Source organism: Terrapene carolina, unplaced genomic scaffold, assembly GCF_002925995.2.
Source record: "Terrapene carolina triunguis isolate 2854851 unplaced genomic scaffold, T_m_triunguis-2.0 Scaffold42, whole genome shotgun sequence".
NCBI classification, from domain to species: Eukaryota; Metazoa; Chordata; order Testudines; family Emydidae; genus Terrapene; species Terrapene triunguis.
In genome coordinates this window covers 28,078,298-28,093,129 of record NW_020664393.1, presented here as the reverse complement: position 1 = coordinate 28,093,129, position 14,832 = coordinate 28,078,298, and the positions used below count along the sequence as shown (strand labels likewise).

General features: G+C 40.3%; 1 protein-coding gene across 1 annotated transcript in view; it reads right to left on the bottom strand.

The window, feature by feature from the left end:
* The window catches only part of IMPG1 (interphotoreceptor matrix proteoglycan 1), a 90,996-nt gene that overhangs the window by 66,025 nt on the left and 10,139 nt on the right, over positions 1-14,832 (bottom strand). Inside the window, exons 2-4 of the mRNA XM_026652971.2 lie at positions 6,713-6,931; positions 2,496-2,662; positions 2,231-2,259 (exon numbers count right to left, since the gene is read on the bottom strand). Coding sequence (XP_026508756.1) covers positions 2,231-2,259; positions 2,496-2,662; positions 6,713-6,931 — 415 coding nt within the window. The remainder of the gene's footprint in view (positions 1-2,230; positions 2,260-2,495; positions 2,663-6,712; positions 6,932-14,832) is intronic.

Here is a 14,832-nt window from a genome sequence, read left to right as displayed (position 1 = left end):
AGTTTTTCAATATGAATAAATATTATAAATAAATAAATTATACACAATAGTAGTGATATGCCTGAAATTGACGTATAAATTTCTAAGTTTGTACTGAGGAGTTTTAAGCAAGGTTCGACCCTTTCTTCATTTTTCTACATGTTTTTTAGTATTCGTGCACCATACGTAATTTTCTAGGAGTTTATCCCATCGAATTTTGGGGATGGTTTGTTGTCTGCCAAGCATCTATCATTACAACTCTTAGGACTGTAATAATCAACCAACTTATTTTTAAGCTGCATGGAAAGAAGCTGGGGTGGGGGTTATCTTTTCAGAATATAGCGTAATACATCTTCTTTCTGTGGCTTCTAGTGAACTATGAACAATTTTGTATCCTGGCAGAAAGAGGTTCAACCCACTGAAGTATGCAAAACAATAATTTAAATTGCTTCTTAATCAAACTAAAAAAAGTCACTATTGGAATAAATCTTATCTTATTGAAACATGCCATTTCTTTTACATACATACACACACACAATAAACGTATCTCTACTAAAATATATACCCTTCATAAAGAATATGCATACACAAGGAGTAAAATCTTGGCCCCACTTGAAGTCAATAAGAATTTTGCCATTGACTTCAATGTGACCAGGATTTCACCCGAGGCATGTTCATATGTATACAGCACATACATGGTCTGGAAATCTACACAGAGACCGCAAATAACATTAGTGAAAAATTAAACAGTTGAACAGTTAAAATCACAAAAAAAAAAAATCGCAAAGCTTAAGATTCCAACAGCAATGTGAACTCACCAGCTATGTACATCTTTTATATTTTATGCAATATATTTTTATGACAACAAGTAATATATTAAGCTACACATGAACTCAGAAAAATAGAAATGGAAAATGCTACATATATTCAACATGACTGAGTTACTGTTGCTGTGTTAGAATCTTAAGTTTTACATATCCTGGTTTGTACTTAAAAGGCAATGACTGCATAACTTCAATGTCATGTTAAAGGGAAAACCATAATTTAAAAATATTACTTCTATTGTTACAAGTGACATCATAAGGATACAATAATTTTAAAGTGATTCAAGAAGAAACATTTTCCAGTTTGCTTTCCGTTGCATTGACTGCACTTTTCATATAGTAAGTTAATTAATCATTGCCATCATGCTGTTTATCTGCGTCTTTCACATAGCAATAGGAAGAGAAAAACTTTTTAAAAATAGGAAAATTTGATTATTGAAAATCTCTAAGATTGGCAGGGGGATTTGAATAGGTTTAGCATGGAAAATCGCTTGTCAGTTTCAAAAAATAAATTTACTGTAAGTCGATGGTGTTCCTTTAATATAGTTTTTACATTTTAATTTCTGTGTGTGTGGTTAATTAAAAAGAAAATCAAAGCAAACACTTGTGCTTAATAAAGTTGGTTTGCAGATGGTCCGAAGTGATGACCCATTTAACTGAGATCATTGGGATGGGGATGGACTAAGTTTCTCCAACTGCTATATTTAGGGCTTGTCTACCACTGGGAATTTACCAAAATAGCTATTCTAGAAGTGGATTAAGCTAAATCTGAAAAAGGCACTATTATTCTGAAATAGCTATTTCTGTAAATTTCCCAGTGTAGACAAGTCCTTAATGCCTATGTAGAGACAATTTTCTGCATGGTAGGATTTACAGGATAGCTGAACATGAGTTAACCCTGAGATAAGCATATCTTCATTATGGGGAAGCTTAATTTTTTTAAATTAGAGCACAGGATTTGCACTTTCTTGTAGAATGCATAAAAGTGATTAGAACCCCTACAATCATGGAATACGTGACTTTTCCCCACACCAATGATTTCTCCTTTTCTTTGTCTTCTTTTTATTTACCATTAAGGTATTGCAGAGAATTTTGTGGTATGTATGTGTGTTAGTCATACTCTCTCAGGACACCTATTCTAGCAGAGGCTTTGGTCTCGACTGAACCTCGTGGTCATACTAAACTAGGAGAATTTTTCATGATGTTGCGAAGTGAACAGGTATTAGCTAAGCCTTTTGCACAGCCTTAATTATATGGGGCTCTATTAACTGTACAGTACACATAGCTGTCTCACATATACTACACACAGTGCACACCAGGGTTCTGTCCATGCATGCACTCTCTCACACCCACATAAATCTGCACATACCTTTTTCAAAAAAGGCAGTAGCATCAACTGGTGTGTACTCTACTTTTGCTTTACTTACCTTTCCTGGAAGGGTCTATGTTTTACTCGCTGCAAAAAGATTAAAAAAAGAGTTTTTACTAGTGGGCGTATTCAGTCAAACACGAGAAGCCTGTTAGTCCTTCTGTTTACTTTATTGTTAACACCACTTTTTTTCACCCAGTGAATGTTGATTTTTTGCAGTGCACCCTCCCTTGTCTATGTTATCCCTTACCCTTATGCATGACATTTAACAGGTGGAATCTGGGAAATCTTAACATTTCTAAAGAAAGTTCAATCGTTCTTACCCGTTGGATTATCTCCAGATGTTCCTGGGAGTTGCTGAAGTTTTTGCCAATGTCAAATATGCAGAAGGTTTCTCGCTGGCAGGCATTGACCCAGTTCTGATATTCATTTGTATCAGGAATCCGATCCAGAAAGATCCGAAAGGCTTCCCATACAGCTTCCTGGCAGACTGAAGAAGCAGAGCAGGGTCAGGGATGGATGTACTAAACCATACAGAAAACTTCCAGGCCAACTTCCACATACTTTTAAAGCAAGAGCTAATTTTCTGTTGCATTTCGGATTTTTTGTTTTCATTCAGTGCTTTTAAACAGAAGATTTTTTTTTTTTTGCAGTTTTCATGTTTATTTGAGTTGACATTTATTTGTCTTCACACTGAAGGACTGAGCCTTTGAGTGCTAGCAAGCACTGTCTTGCTACAACATGTACGCCTTGCATGAACAATGAAAGAAAACAGACATAAGGAAACATATTAACAATGGAGAAAGCATAAATTCACAAGTGGCCTTGTAAACAGGGCCAGCTCCAGGCACCAGCTTGTCAAGCAGGTGCTTGGGGCGGCCGCTCAGGAGAGGGGCGGCACGTCCAGGTATTCGGCGGCAATTCGGCGGACGGTCCCTCACTCCGCCTGGGAGCGAAGGACCTCCCGCCGAATTGCCGCTGCAGATCGCAATCGCGGCTTTTTTGTTGTTGTTTTGTTTTGTTTTGGCTGCTTGGGGCGGCCAAAACCCTGGAGCCGGCCCTGCTTGTAAATAATATGTAGTTAGTAGATAAAGAAATAGTAAGAAGAGTAGTGTGTGATAAGCTTGCAGCTGAAGCTTTGCTTATTAATATATTTTGCAGCTTGTGGACGGTTCAGGATCTGTACAGGGATTGGTTACAAAAATTAGTAAGGCAATTATAAAGTGTGATACAAGGTAAAATGTAATGCACATGCATTAGTGTGTTTTAGAATAGGTATATAATCTGATTTATTATTATGTGCTTTGGAGATGTGGTAAACCCCTAAACCCAGCTTGCTGCATTTGAGTTTAAGCACCTCAGTGTAGTGTTGCTGTATGCCAGTAAAAAAAATACAGACTCAGTGATGGATGGATCCTCTTAGCTGTCTCCAGCAATTAATGCTATGGTGTGAGGTCTCTCTCTCCCCCCCCACCAACCTGATATTCAGCAGAAGACGTGCATCTATCTATCTAGACTATTTACACTCTCCTTATACAAGAAAGCCATGACATTTAATTGTAATATTTTATAAACTAGTTTATATTTGGGGCTGGCTCCACACATTTTTATTTATTTTATAGTATCCACAAGTCTGCTATGCACTTCACAAGCAGCACATAGAAGTAAGGTCCCTGCCCCAAGGAGCTTGCATATTAAATGGTGGACAAGTGAGGATCATAACATGCACCAGGGAAAGAGGAGGAAGCAGATGGGTTATACTAATATGCAGCAAGTTTACTCAGACATACAATTTATTGATTTAATTTCTGGGCATGACTTTTTTAGGCAATGCTACAGAAGTGAGTTTTTAGAGGTGATTTGAATGAACTGAGGGTGAAAGTCTGGTGAAAAGATTTTGAAAGTGCCCCAAACACAGAAGAAGATATGGAACATATAAGTGTGTGATGGAACAGGGTCCCATTCTGTTAGCATTTCTACCCAGCAAACACCTACAACTTTTGATTGTATTCTTCTATCTTGTAAGATGAAGTTGGGGGCTCAACTGTTCATGGATCCACAAAGATAATCACCTGATCCACATCCTTATTAGCTACTGGCACCTCAACTCCATTGACAAGTGCCCCAATCCCTGCACAGATGCCAACCCGTCGTCTTGCCCAAAATGTTCTGCATGGGTTACAGAGATCAGGCATCTCTCACTTTGCAAAGTGTCCCATTAAACTTACAACTGATTCCGGTAATACATACTCTGGTCTGAGAGCATCTATCTTTGTTATGTGACTGATGTGGCAATTAATATTTAAAGGATCACATATCTTAAACATTATAGATCATCTCTAATGTTGCTTGAAATACAAAATAGTTCTGAGATTTATGAACACAGTGGCTATTGCACTGTTATTTTTCTTTCTCTGAACTTCCTCCCTCCCTGTTTCGGGATGATTGCTTCATTCATTATTTGTTGGATGAATCCATTGTTCATTACTTTCAGTGTCACCAAATCCAGCTAAATTTTTGGCTTTGTGAAAAGATGGTGCTCACATAGAATGAAAGCTCACACTACTTAAAATCTATATTTCAAGTCTGCCCTTCAGAGGAAAATGAACTCAAACATTTTCAAAATGTAGCATACTTTTAGCACAGAACTTCTCAGCAATTTAAAAGCTGTATCCTTCAGCAATTCCAGAGGTATTTTTGAATATTTTATAACTGTAAGATGGAGCTTTCACTTTTAATATTTGGTAATTTCAGTAACTGCAGGTGAGAATTGCCTACAGTATCTAAAACCTCAGGGTCTCTAAAATTAATAGTCAGTGATAAAAATGGCTATTCTCAAAGCTAGTATAGGCATGCACTGTGCAAACATGCTCGCACTGCTGTGCCAATACACCTCAGTAATAAGTTGTGAAACATCTGCCCTTCCAGCACTGAGCCTCTCCTCTGACTAGAGATGGTCACATTAACAGTGAATAATTTACCTAATTAAGTTAGTCTTTTTTTCTGTCCATGAATTGCCATTGTGCAGGTTGTCCTTTTGACTGATTTGTTCCTTATTTGCAATCATTTAGAGCTACGTTCTGCCACATTTTACTCACATTGAATAGTACCTTTTTTTCTGAGCAGCACCTGCGGAGTAATGTATTACTTAGTGAGAGTTAGGGGTGGCAGAATCTGGCCCTGAATGAGTAGTTTACTAATGAGCATTCATTATTTACCATTTACACTATGTGGTTGGTCCCTTAAGTCACACCTGGTAGTTCCCGTGCTCCTTCATTGGAGGACCTACATTTTCTGAAGAGGAATCTTTTTTTTCCTATTTGCAGATCATTTGTAAACCCCGCCCCACCCCTCTTTATTTTTACTGTGTGATTCAAAGCCCATGGAACTGGATAGGAATCTCTCCATTTACTTCAATGAACTTTGGATCAGGCTCTTAGTGTGTTCATTCTGTTATGTGGATAAATGTTCAATATGAACAACTAAGCTAAAACCACTCAACCTGGTTTAATTTGTAGTCTACAACAAAGTACATTTGGGATTAAGATTTGAACCAAGGTCTTCAGAGGTGGTTGTGTTATTTGCTTACACACAGTTCTGCTCCAGCAGGAAAATAGTGCTTACAAATCACGTGCATTTATTTTAGCTAGAAAATACATAAAAGGCAGAATGGCTATTTATAGTGACAAAATGGTTTTTAAAACTGTAAATTCTCCAGGGCAGAAACTGTGTCTAGCTCTGTGTTTGGAGAGTACCTAGAACATTTTGGACACTATCACAAGCCAATCAACAATACCACACAGTGGAACCCAGTTTATCTGATCTGTTTGAGACTGGGACCAGATCGGATATTCAAACATTCGGATAATCAGGAGAACTGGGAAAGAGCTTTCCATCCCTTATTTTAAGTTGGGGGGAGCGGACTATCAGTCCCAGGCGGGGCTGACAGCCGCAGCCCCATCTGCCCTGGGCTGACCCCCCGAACCTCACCACTGTCAGCCTCGGGTGGCTGGTGGTTCGGGTAATGTGAAGAGCTAGATAATGGACTGGAGGCTCAGATAAACTGCAGTAGAACCTCGTTTAAGTGTTTGTTTATGACCAGACTAGTGTTTCTAGCATTTGTGCTGTGCTGGAGGGAGTGAGGAGAGGAGCACTTGTGAGCAGTGGTGGGAGGGATTAAACCTGTGGCATCTGCTGTGTCTTTTTAAAAGGTGGCCTTTCTCCACAGGTTAGTGCACCCATTATTTGGTTTTTATCATCGGCTAAAGAAGAACACATTCTAAGTTCTTTGGAGGTTATGATAGCAACTTAGTATCTCTTGTTTATATCACTGCATTATAATTTTGATAATTGCTCATACCTTGTGCCGTGACTGTACTGTGATGTACCGGTAACTTTTCACCAGTCTAACAAAAGAGTAAGTGCCAAGTTTTCTGCCCAGTACTAGAGAACAACGAAGTGCCAAAGGGCTATTGTTGGGTTTCTTAAATTAAAGGAAAGATTCACAAGAAGAGAATATGTGGTGCAATCATCATCTCACCTCTTAACCGATAATAAGCTTGATGGCTGGCTAAAATCTGCTTCACTGATTCTTGTGGACAGACTTTCACACCAGTTGGGAAAATAGATGACCTCTTTGTTCGATGCTTTGCCATATCAAATATCTTCCTGATGGTTGACACTCTGGACCTCTTTGTTGTTCTTTCTGTTTTGTCTGCAAGCTGTTTGGCTTCATTACGATTTATTTTATTAGGGATTTCTGTAAGGGGTAAAATAATGAGAGACATAAATAAATAAACACATAGTATGTGGGCTTTCTGTATGTACTATAGGTTTTGGTCCGTTTTCAATACGTTATCTTAAACACCAAACACTAGTATCAGAAGGGTAGCCGTGTTAGTCTGAATCTGTAAAAAGCAACAGAGGGTCCTGTGGCACCTTTAAGACTAACAGAAGTATTGGGAGCATAAGCTTTCGTGGGTGAATGCCCACTTCATCAGACGCAAGTAATGGAAATTTCCAGAGGCAGGTATAAAACACTAGGGTTCTCAAATACCTACATTACTGTGAACATGTCAACAAACAGGCTGATATACTGTGCTGATATGGATATGGTCTTGTGATCAGATCATAAAACTGGGAGTCAGGATATCTGATTTCTATTCTCCACTCTGACTAGCTCACTGTGTGACCTTGAGAACACTTAGGGTAAAATTTTCTAAAGCACCTAAGGCCCAGATCCACAGTTAGTTAGGGGCTTAACTCAATGGGAGTTAGGTGCCTGAATAGCTTTGAGGATCTGGGCCCAAGTGACTTAGTAGCCTAAATCCCATTTCCAAAAGTGATGTAGGCATGTGGAGCCATATTTTTAAAGGTATTTAGGTGCCTAATTCACCTTGATTTAAGTGCCTAGTTATTTTGAAAATCCCAGTAGGCACCTTTGTGCATGTAGCCTGGATGCTGATGAATTGGCTGCAAACAACAATTGCATTTAGAAAATGTTCAAACTTTCTAAGTGGAGGAGAAAGGTGATGAACCAAGAGAACACATTTACAAGAAAATAAGACAATTGGAAAATTAAGAGTAAAACAAATCAAGTCTATTTTCCTGTGAATTTGAAGAAATTGCCTAAAACAAATAATACAAATTAGGCAGGGTGCTCATGATGGAAACCATGTATTTGGTGTTTGTTAATACTATTTCAAACCAGGAGGTGCAGCAGCACCTTCCAGTACTTTGGTTCCAGCACCACTGAAATTGTGTCAGTTGTTTTTAGACGGATAAAGAGAAAATAAGGACGATAACATCACTTTGACAATTTGGAACTCAGTGAATTACAGTCTTGCAGAAAAATGGGGAGGAAATGGATAGGAAATGAGTAGCAGAAATACTGGATATGACAAAAAGGGATGGAAAATCTGGAGATGGAAGAGGCTTTCCTCATATACATGGCTATTGTTGAGTTCTTAATTAACATCTGAATCAGCATCAAATTCTCCATGTGTAGAAATTGTGGAACTTGGTTTTTACAGTTTATAGTAATAATTATAGTTAACATGTGTGATAAGTAGTAGTCTTGTGTGTGTGTGAAGCATTGACCATTTGGTGACAATGAGTACCATACAATGGCTGGATATTTACAAAGTGAAGCCAATACACAATTGTTTTTGCCTTTTAAATCATACTGCAGGTTGCATGGCAGCAACTTTTAGACTTGCCTAAGTAGAACTGCCTAATCATCTGCAAGGTATGTGAAAATGAGGATACAGTTATATAACATTTGTCATATCAAATCACTGCAGTTCACTTATCATGTAAATATTTGTATCAATGTGTTATTGACATGTGCCACCGCAAATGAGCAAAAAGATGGAAAATATTCTGAAGAAATGACTGGGGTAAGACAGAGAGGGATAGATTAGTGCTTCTGATATATTTTGTGTGTCCTTGGATTCACCACAGCTTATGAATGAAGTAATGTTTCCATATTCAGGGTGCAGACCAATAATAAACAGTCATATTTTAATGGTGCCCAGTTATGATCCATAAAGGTGAGACAACATGAAAGGATTTTGCTCCATGCAAATACTGTCAAGGGCTACCAGAAACCATAATGGGCCAAATACTGATGCATCCTATGCACCACCTGTGGCAGTAGCAGCAGTGGAAATCTCACGCAGGAAGATTCCATCCCAGTAAGATCTCCAAGGCAGGTCTGTGCAAGCTCCTCTGCAAGGATGACATATGCTGAATGAGGCCAAAAGCCCACACAGAGGGGAGAGCAGGAGGCTATGGTTTCTGCTTCACCCCACATACTGTATTTTGGTTATGGCCCAGCTGCACAGGCCATCTGACTAGTTGGGACTGAGGATTTTGTCGCTAAGCCCATGATAGCTTTTGTATGAAGCAAAGAGCTTTCACGAAGGATTTGCTTCTTCTCCACGATTTGACCCTGTGGCATTAGCTTGAATTAAGAACCATTCTATTTACAAGACTATTATGATGGAATAGTGACTGCAGCTCGTGGCAGCTATGCTAAGATTGGGATTTAGGCTGCTGGATCAGGGACATTGTACTTACATGTACTCACCCTCCTGACCCACCTTCAATAGCCCATGCTCTGCTTGCCTGTTCAGGGCAGGAGTAATCTTCCTCTGCTATAGCTACTCCAGCCACAATCTCCCTTTTCCACATACAGGGGCACAGTGGGACCTGAATGGGGCAGAGAGCTTTGCATGGGCTGTGCATACCTGGATGAATGTCACCCTATTTGCATCTCATAGGTGACCTATTCCTTTTTGTACACATGACTCCTACTATATGAACTTGTGAGCTCACTCTCTTGTCAAACCTCTATAAACCTTGACTTAGAAAACCCACTGTCTATTCATAATGTTTCCCAGAGTTTGCTGAATGCTAATTGAAGAGCAAACTCTCTGTGGATAGAAATGTTCATTTAGAGCCCTGTCCTCCCTCTGCTTTAGTGGAAACTGTCAATTATACACCTGAGAAATTTTCACCAAAGGGCACAAGCATCTTAAATGGCTTAAACATTTTTCCATGTTTGAATATGTGTCATTGGATTATGCAGCTTGTTTTTGTGTACATATTTGTCTCCTCCTGTTGAATAAAAATATACACATACATAAGTCCTTTGCCAGGTGGTGATGTGCCTATAGGCTGAAGTCTACCCTATCTCTTTCTCCCCCCACCCCATTTATATCTGAGTAGACGCAGATCATTCCAATTTTATATAGTGTATTTATTAAGCCCAATACCCAGAACACTTTTTGAAGACACCACATTCCAAAGAATCCCAGGAATATGGGAATTTATTTTAATTTAAAGCAAAGAATTTTTTTGGGAGGGGTATTTTTCACTGTTGTGTGTACACATAAGACATTTGCCCTGCACAATTCTTTTGCCCTTTTGTTTAGACCTGTTAATTGGCAAAGGCATTTGTACCAGTTTTACCTTCAGGAGATGTATGGAAGATGGTTTTTATTTCGTCATGATAATTCTAGTTCAGGAAAGCAGACATCGGCCACAGTATGGTGACTTTTTAATAATAAACTTTAGGTGTTTATGTAGTGCTTTACAAATGTTTAACTAACTAATCCTCACTAAATACCCTATGAAGGAGATGGGTATAATTCGCCCCATTTTCCAGATGGCATAATTGAGGAAGACAGGCAAAGTGGCTTTACCAGGGCCAAGGCAGGAGTTAGTTTCAGTGCAGATATTAAAATCAGGAATCCCTGTTCCCCCAGTCCTGATCTCAGACATTTACAACCAGGGCCGGCTCCAGGCACCAGCGAAGGAAACAGGTGCCTGGGGCGGCCAATAGAAATGGGCGGCAGTCCGTCCGTTGTCAGGGCGGCACATCCGGGTCTGCGGCGTCAATTCGGCAGTGGGTCCTTCAGTGCCTCGCTTCCTCTTTGGTGGCACTTTGGCGGCAGCTCGATCGCTCCACTCAATCGGGCTTTTTTTTTCCTTTTTTCTTCGCCGCTTGGGGTGGCAAAAAAGCTGGAGCCGGCCCTGTTTACAACACAGGTTCTCAAACTATGCTAGTCCTGAACAGGAAAATCAGAATCTTTTGTTTCAAAAATGTTGAAACAAAAACCTTTTGGTAATTTTGATTTTTTTTCCAAAAATTTTTGGGGTTGGGAAATTTGTCAAACTGACCTTTTTCTGTGAAAAAGTATGTTTCAACAAATGAGCATTTTCTGACAAAATAATATTTTATCAAAAATTTCCCGACCAGCTCTATTAATTTACAGGTTGGTAAAAGGAGAGTACTGTATGTGGCTATTTAACAGGACTCCTAGAAAAAAAGAAATTTAAAAACTTCATGGAGTAGGTCAGTGGGATTTTTTTCTTTTCTAAAGAGAGGAGCAGGGAGGTTGCATCCCTGTTCCTTTCCCATTATTACAGTGGATGTCCTTTTATATATATATATCCTTATTTCTGACTGCCAATACTACCTGTTTCTCCTACTTCTCATTTTTTCTTTTTCAGGTCTGCAAAATATACCCACGTGACTGCATTATGCTACTGGGTTAATTCAGAATATGACATTTAGTTTGACTAGATGCCAGAAAGTTGATTATATGCAAAGAGAAGAGTTTCAAAATTGTGAATGCTTGAATAGAAAAGTAAAGGGTGTCATCAGGACAAAAATGTTAAAGTTTGAATAATTCAGGAGGAAAAGAAAAGAACTGCCTGAAATCAACCCAAAGTTTGAAATCAATAAAAAAAAAAAAGCAAGTTAGTCTCTGTAATATAAGAGCATGTTCTCCAAGTGTAGAGAGGAAGGCTTGATTGATAAATGAGGCATACTGCTTTCATAGTAAATTAATTACTAAATAAAACCCAAGACTCATTCAAGGAAGAAAACAGTAACTGGTAACAAAGAAACTGACCAGAAATTACCAACTGGGTTATTTCAACGGCTTTCCTATCGATGTGTTTAGGTCACCCAAAAGCAAGAATTAAGTGAACAGCAAGTAACACAGTATACTATTTGATATTTAATTCTGTAACTGTAGGCAAGGATAACAACATATAATTAAAAATAGATCAGCAGCTCTCTAGAAGTGATTGATTAGTATAAAGTGAAGAAAGAATGTAACATATGAGTAGTAGAGCATATAAGGTGCAATTGGTACAAATAAAAGGACAAGTGTTGGACTTCTTATTCAGAACCATATTCCCATTCATCAGTGGGAGCAATCACGAACCAAATCTGGTGGTACCTGCCAGTGGTGGGCAGGGCCTCTGCAGCACACCCTTCAGTGTGTCCTGATACCATGGCAGTCCCTCCACCCCAGGTCCATTTTGGGGGGGGGGAGACAAGCAACAGGACTGAACAGGGCCAGAATTAAGGCAATGCAGGTCCCTACCCATGCAACTCAGCCGCCCACTCGGAGCAGCAGTGTCAGCAGGGCTGGCCTTACCATGAGGCGAACTGAGGCGGCTGCCTCAGGTGTCAAACTGTGGGGGGGCGCCTCTAGGACCCAGAGTGTAGAAAATTGTGTCGTCTGCTGGTGCATATGTATTCTCTCTGCTCTAGATGCACAGAGATGGTGGAGTGCTGTGCTGGAGGAAGGAGTGCACAAGAGACGTAACAGGCAGGCAGGAGAAAAGGTGAGAGGGAATAACAGAAAGCAGCAGGAGCTGCAGGGAAAGAGAGGAGGAGGAGCCTCTTATGTACTTCTTTAGCACCCCCAGGAGCCTGGACTGATTAACACCAGCTTCTCAGGGAGCTTCCTGTTTCCTGCTGCTTCCCTGAACCCACTTGAGGAGAACAGGCAGTCAACTGAAGTAGCAGGAGCCAGTTAGGCCCTTAAGACGCTGATATCTTCCCTCACTCAGGCCATGCTACCAGCCTGCTTATTTGTCCCCTTCAATTGAGTCTTGAGAGCCACTATAGCTGGCACAGAACACCAGTCATGAGTGAAAGAAGAAAACGCCCCTCTGGGGCAGCATTCAGAAAAAGAAAGAAAGCAAAGGAAGCTTTTCTGTCTAAGCAGGAAGGAGTTTTCCTGAGATACATAGACACAAATGTTCACAGTGAGCCTTCCGGCCCCAGTGAGGATGTGAGTGGTGAGGAGATGCCTGATCTTCCAGTTAGTCAAAGTGCAGGTGACCTGGCAGCTACTGCAGCATCCATATCTCCATCTCAAATGGATGTAACCGTGCACATGCCTGAGGAAAAGTGCAGATCAGAGAAGAGTGTGGTGGAGGCGCAGAAACAGCTGCTCCTGAGTTTAGTTCCTTAAGTCTAGATGATCCAGGACTGTGGACCCACTTGAGCAGTAGCCTGAGGGACTTCCTTGTACTGCATGGGCCACAGCAAGTGAAAAACTTCATGTTCCCCAAAGACAATGAAAATAGAAGTTTCCATCCAACACATTACTGGCGTGAAATCCCCAATGGTGACAAAGTGGAGAGGCCATGGCTTATGGACTCAAAAACCCAGAATGCTGCATACTGTTTTTGTTGCAAACTCTTCCAGTCTAATGTTCCAGCCACATTGGGTTCTACAGGAACAAAGGACTAGAAAAATCTGGCTAGAAATCTGGCATGCCATGAGAAGGCAGCAAATCACCAGAGAGCATTCTATAGGTGGAAAGAGCTTGAGATGAGACTAAGATGATCAGCATCAAGAGAAGATTGCATCAGAGTCTCTTTACTGGCAAAATGTTCTGAAAAGGCTCATTGCCATTGTGAGAATGCTTGCTACCCAAAACCTAGCACTGCGTGGCACTTCAGATCAGCTGTATGTGCCAAACAATGGAAACTTCCTTAAAGTTATGGAGCTGATGGCTGAGTTTGATGCTGTACTCCAGGAGCATCTAAGAAGAGTTACCACCCAAGAAATGTACACACACCACTACCTTGGAAAAACAATTCAAAATAAGATCATACAGTTACTGGCAACAAAAATCAAACAGAAGATTGTGGCAGATCTGAAGTCAGCAAGATACTACTCTGTTATTCTGGACTGCACATCGATATCAGCCATATGGAACAAATGACTTTAATGGTGCGTTTTGTAACAACAACAGAACCTAGTGAAAATGTCCCTGCAGTGCTGACTGTCAGAGAGCATTTTCTAGAATTTATTGCCATTGAAGATACTACAGGAGCTGATATGACAAATGTGCTTCTTAAAAAGCTGGAAGATATGGGAATTGCGATAGCTGACATGAGAGGTCAGGGCTATGATAATGGTGCCAACATGAGAGGAAAGAACAGAGGAGTGCAGACACGGATCTGAGAGTTAAACCCTCGAGCGTTTTTTGTCCCATGCAGTTCTCATTCATTGAACTTGGGGGTCAGTGATGCAGCATCAGCTTATAGTGAGGCTGCTGAATTTTTTAATGTAATTCAAAGCATCTATGTATTTTTCTCTGCATCAACTCATCGATGGCAAATTTTGAAGCAACATCTGGGAACATCCTCTCCGACACTGAAACCACTGAGTGCCACATGATGGGACAGTTGAGTGGAGGCCATAAAGCCTATCAAACACCAAATTGGGAAGACAGATGATGCCATAGTTGCCATTATGGAGGATAATGCTATGACAGGAACTGTTCGTGGGAGAAGAGTGGCAGAGGGAAATGGAATCACCAGAAACATACATAACTTCAAATTTCTGTGTGGCTTAGTGTTGTGGCATGACATACTGTTTGAAATAAATGTTGTAAGCAAGAGACTCCAAGGTGTTGACCTTGATATATCTGGAGCAATGGAACAACTGGACAAAGCAAAGTCATACCTACAGTCTTACCAATCAGATGAGGGATTTCAAAACGTTCTGAAGAGTGCACAGAAGTTGGCAGAGGAACTTCACACTGAAGCTATTTTCCCACCCATTCAAGAATACAAGAGTCACCGAAGAAGACGACATTTTGATTACGAGGCACGGGATAATCCCATAAGAGACCCCAAACAACAATTCAAAGTTGAATTCTTTAACCAGGTGCTAGATTGTGCAATACAGTCAGTTGAAGAATGTTTCATGCAGCTCAAGGAACACAGCAGTATATTTGGGATGTTGTATGATATTCCCAAACTCCTCACTATACCTGAAGAAGGCCTGCACCAGCAATGCTGGGCACTACAGACAGTGTTGACACATGATGACATGCG